The sequence below is a fragment of the Oratosquilla oratoria genome, chromosome 20 (genome assembly GCF_046742065.1).
Source record: "Oratosquilla oratoria isolate Oo_2021 chromosome 20, ASM4674206v1, whole genome shotgun sequence".
Lineage (NCBI taxonomy): Eukaryota > Metazoa > Arthropoda > Malacostraca > Stomatopoda > Squillidae > Oratosquilla > Oratosquilla oratoria.
Genome location: NC_134796.1, coordinates 38,921,291 through 38,926,511, shown reverse-complemented (window position 1 = coordinate 38,926,511; position 5,221 = coordinate 38,921,291). Strand labels below are relative to the sequence as shown.

Sequence of the window (5,221 nt, the reverse complement as noted above, 5' to 3'; positions counted from 1 at the left end):
AGGTGGTCGGCATGTCGCGCGGATCAAGCCCTCAGAAGAACCACAATCAACGACCAGATGACCCCATGCCTTTACGGGAAGATTCCTCGACAATAATGCAGATAGAAGTTTTGGTCACTCAAGCAGGGGGATCCCAGGAGGTGTGTTCTCGCTCTTTGCCTCATCCTCGGACCTCTACTCTGTTTAGGGTGACGGATTCACATCCCTTGTCCCGGCCGATCCCTGTGTCCGTCATGACCTGATCCTGATCAACGATCACGTGAAGAAAGCAGTTCTCTAGTCATCACTGTCACATCCACCCTCATCCAGTAAACCTTCAATATCACCTTGTTCAGCTCTGGCATTTCCTGTATGGATAAATATTTATTATATATAGATGTATTTTTCTTATACATATACGCACTCTGACTAAATTAAAGGATTACAGTGAGAAAATAATGAAAATAGAGATGAAGGGGCAGAATTAGATTTCGATCGATATAGTTATCAATGACACTGAGACAGGGAAACTAGTTGATTGTCTATTTATCTTGAATCCATTCCACATCGAATGGTACTCCTCCTTTGATTCTGTGTGCCACAAGGCTTTTTGATCCTTCTCCTTGGCACCACATCGTAAGGAAAGCGGGTGGAGGATATTTTGATTAACCTTATCCCTGCATCCTGGACCTCAGGAGGCAATTTAATTTAATTTAATTTAATTTAATTTAATTTAATTTAATTTAATTTAATTTAATTTAATTTAATTTAATTTAATTTAATTTAATTTAATTTAATTCAATTTAATTTAATTTAATTCAATTTAATTTAATTTGACTTAATTTAATTTAATTTAATTCAATTAATTTAGTTTAATTTATTATTTATTTATTTATTTATTTATTTATTTATTTATTTATTTATTTATTTATTTATTTATTTATTTATTTATTTATTTATTTATTTATTTATTTATTTGTTTATTTATTTATTTTATTTATTTATTTATTTATTTATTTATCTATCTATTTATTTATTCATTTACGCCAATAGGCGCGTAGCTGCATCCAAAGCCGTTAACTTTGTCTTATGTTTTTGGACTGTTGGAGCAGGTAACCGTCACTGTTGGGAGTCGGAGAGGAGTGTGGGGTCTGAACTCACAACTGAGCAAATACGAGACCAGTATGCTTCCTATTACGCCACCAGCGCAAAAGGACAAGTGAATTATATACTGGAAGAGAAAGCATCATTTTAAGATAAAGGATTTATTAATTTACAACTTTTCGTGGTTGTTGGAGCTTCTTGTACAGAAAAAAAGTACAAAAAAAAAGTACTTGAAACAGCCTGAACAAGTAAAACGCTCTACAATCAATGAAAGCTCTGTATTCATATGTGGGTCGTTGCTATCTTTAAACAGATGATATATTGTAATTTGAAACATATCGACTTCTATATTAGTTTTAGTAATCCGATTGGATTGTTTGTGTTCATGAGAAGAAAAAAAAATTGATGAGGAAGACTAATTTTCACTATACAGGTAAACGTCGACTTACGATGGCCGCGACTTACGATTGTTCGACTTTACGATGACGACGACGACGACGACGATATGATAATTTAACCCCTTCCATACGGTGCCGCACACGTAGGCGTCATGAGGAGCAAGTGGATTCGCGACGCTGCCATATCGGCGTCTTGATTATATTTATTGTAGTCGCCCCTGTTTTTTTACATTCTCTCAAATGATTCATTCTCTGTGGTTTTCAAAATTCGCGGGTGAAAGAGAGAGAACGATCGATATAAGCGGTGACTATATTTTATGATGCGAGTATTATTACGTCACGTTGTACGGCTGGCATTGGCTGCTGCCCGCGAGATTTAAGTGCCGTACTGAAAATACATATTATAGTGTTTGAATATGGTAAAAAGGATAAAAATAATTAAATAAACTACTGTACATGTTTAATAGGCTATATTCAGTATCTCTGGTGGTTAATATACAGGTAGGCTAGGTACAGTGACCACGGAACAGAGTGGGGATCGACTTACGATGAGATCGTCTTACGATGGCTCTATCGAAACCTAATGCCATCGTAAGTCGACGTTTACCTTAGCAAACACTACGAAAGAAAATTTCGAAGTATTTCGAAAAAAAAAAAAAAAAAAAAAAAAAAAATATATATATATATACATATATATATATACCTATATACAGTATATATATATATACATATATATATATATATATATATATATATATATATATATATATATAATAAAATAGAAATGCAGCCTCACTGCTGACAACTGTATAAAACAAATAAGTAAAATGCAAGTACACTTTTCGACGAAAATAACACAAACCGTAACTTAGCAGCCACGTGGCTTCTTTAAATAGCCAAGTTTGTGACTCTGCCGTAACGTAGCATGAAATCAGCAGATATTTTCTGTAGAAACCGACGAAAAATATGAAAGGTTTTGACTAGTCGTTTCCAATTTTATTTTTTCTCCTCTCTCTCTCTCTCTCTCTCTCTCTCTCTCTCTATTTTTTTAGGCAGCAGCACTCTATTGACCATATGTCAGAATTTTCTACCAATTTACGAGTTTGTCTTACTCTGTTTCCTGTTTTTCTTTTTTAGCCAGTCTGTTGTTCTTGTATTTAGTTTATATTTTCTTGACCGCGGATTTGATTTTTTCATAAGGTTCTATGGCGATCTTTTTTGGGTTGTGATCAAGAGGTGATCATGAATGGTTTTCCATGTTGTGTGTGGAGTGAAAGTGAACGCATTCTTATGTCTGGGGACGTTGCTTGTGTTGTGGATTTTGCCTAATTAGATGTTTGCTGGACCCTTGTATGTTGTGGAGTTGTGCAAGAATTTTGTTGTTTCTCTGATCTGTTGTATGTGTGTCCAGCCATATCAAGTGGTGTGTGTCCAGATCACCTGCCAGTATTTGGTTTGTTAGGTCGTCAAGAGGTTGGAGTTGGTGTGTATCGCCTTGGGATGTTGATGTGGAGGTTAGAGGCGGGTGTTTCTGATATAGTATGGTGCTTTACTATCCGTGCTTGGATTGTGATTATTTCTGTTGTGGTGTCTGTAGGAAGATACAGCTTTTGTGTATTAGTGATATAATCCTGCCTCTGTGATGTGTTTTGCCTTGTGTGATTGTGGTGTATTCTGTATATACAAGTAGCGTTGTTTGAGGTGTTAATTTGATGTTCTGTGTAAGTGCGATATGTATGGCGTGCCTATTCAGGAATTGTCGCAGGTCTGTGTATTTGGTGATGCTGCCGCTTATGTACATTTGTTACATTTCTAATGTGTGTTTGTTTTGTGTTGGAGTGATTTGATGTAGCTGTGTGTGGGTGTTGGCTGTAGGTCCAGTTTACTGTGTAGTAGTAAATGTTTAAGAATGTGGTGTATATCAGATGGACCCAGGAATTTCATGTGTGACATTTGGTCGATATGTGTGTGCGTGCGTGTGTGATTCATAGGATTTTTGGCATGGAGGGCATGTATAGAAGCCTAGGTTGATTTTGAGGTTGCCGGTTAGAGATTAAGGTATGGGAGGGCACATGCCGGAGTACTGACCTCCTTATGTAAAAAAAAGAAAAAAAAAAGAAATAATGGAGATCTTTCAAAAGGAAGTGGAAGAGCGATATAGAGTTTCTGTGTCTGTTCCGGAAACCAGGTATCGGTCCCTCGGGGTTGCACTTCTGGTCGGACGAAAGGGAAGGTGTGGAAGTTTGCTCCATAGGTGGAGTCTTGGTTGGTAATAGTAAAGTTCCTCTTGGTGGTCGTAGGTCCTCCCTTGGAGTCGACGACACAGTTTGAAAATCTACATCGGCGACATCATTTTTGTATAAAAATAACACAAGTGTGTTTATTTTGTTTTTGTAGTGCTTTATTAAGTCGCGCAAGTACCAGAGCTGGTGACAATTAATGAAAATAAATAATATGAAAAACAAGTTGCAAGATTTGTATGTTATTAAAGCGAGATGACTAGAGAACTGCTTTCTTCGTGTACCACCGTCACACCAGGATCTGCCGGGCTCTTCTCTTCTGCTGAAGACGAAGACTCGCCGGTGTCTCCTTGGTCTGGTCGATGTCTTCAGGTGTTCTTTGTTTCGGTTTGTTGTAAGCGAGATATGCGAGATCGATGGTCCCTGTTGATCTTGGTGAGTTGGGCCTCCATGGTTAGTTGGTTTGACTTAGTGATCAATGGTGTAGGCTCCAAGGAAACAGGCGCAGCTGGCCGGGAGCTTGAAGGACTCGATGGCGAAGGGGAAGTACTGGTCGTAGGCGTCGTAGACAAGGAAGCGGTGGTAGGCCGACTTCTGCAGACACTTGGACTCGTAGCAGTGGGGCACGAGGGGGCAGGCCTCTCCCGAAGTCAGGCACTCTTCGATACGGGTGGTCTGCGTCAGGGTCTCGTAGTGGACGTCGACGTTGTTGACGATGATCCTCCACTTGCCGTCGGTGTTCTGCGCCCGAAGAGGCCTGACGTAGGCGGTCTCGGAGGGGCACAGGTAGGTCTCCTCCTCGAGGGTCTCGGGTCTCTCGACGGAGAGGGCGGTGTTGAGGTCAGCTATGTCGGCGTAGAGGGAGACGAGCTTCTGGTAGTGGTACTCGGCTGCGTGTTTGATCTCGTAGGTCGGGTACTCGGAGTCCTCAAGACACCACGTCTTGGTGGTGTTGGCGGCGCAGGCGGGGACGGGGGGCCCGTGGGGGCGGGGCTTGTAGGCAGGGGCGGGGTGGTAGGCGGGGGCCGGAGTGTAGGGTGGTCGATGGTAGGGGTTCGATCCCGCTGCCACTGCCACAAGGGCCATAATGATCTGCCAAACATTTCGAGAATAATGATGATGGTAACATTGATCTAAGTCGATTGTAAAATGTACTTTTTTGCACAAGCACACTATCTTATACAAAAATGTATACAAAGATATATTTGATATATTATATATAAATACACACACACGCACACATATGTATATCTATCCATCCAAAGCTCTTTTCCCCATTGTACACGATTAAACATAATTTGACCATCTCTTCCATCTAAGTAGTTCTGTTATATTGTTCCTGTCCACCGTCACACTGGTTAATCCAAAGGCAGCGCAGTGAGGCGCAGCTCCGCCACATCATGGCCCGACAGGTTAACCCCCACGGATTCATAATTTTTCATTATATTGTAATATATATATATATATATATATATATATATATATATATATATATATAAG

At 39.8% G+C, this 5,221-nt stretch overlaps 1 protein-coding gene across 1 annotated transcript; it reads right to left on the bottom strand.

The window, feature by feature from the left end:
• Positions 1 to 4,189: 4,189 nt before the first annotated feature.
• Positions 4,190 to 4,807, bottom strand: LOC143036270 (neurotrophin 1-like). The gene has a single exon (XM_076203517.1). The coding sequence runs from the start codon at positions 4,805 to 4,807 to the stop codon at positions 4,190 to 4,192; it is 618 nt and encodes a 205-aa protein (XP_076059632.1).
• Positions 4,808 to 5,221: the final 414 nt, after the last annotated feature.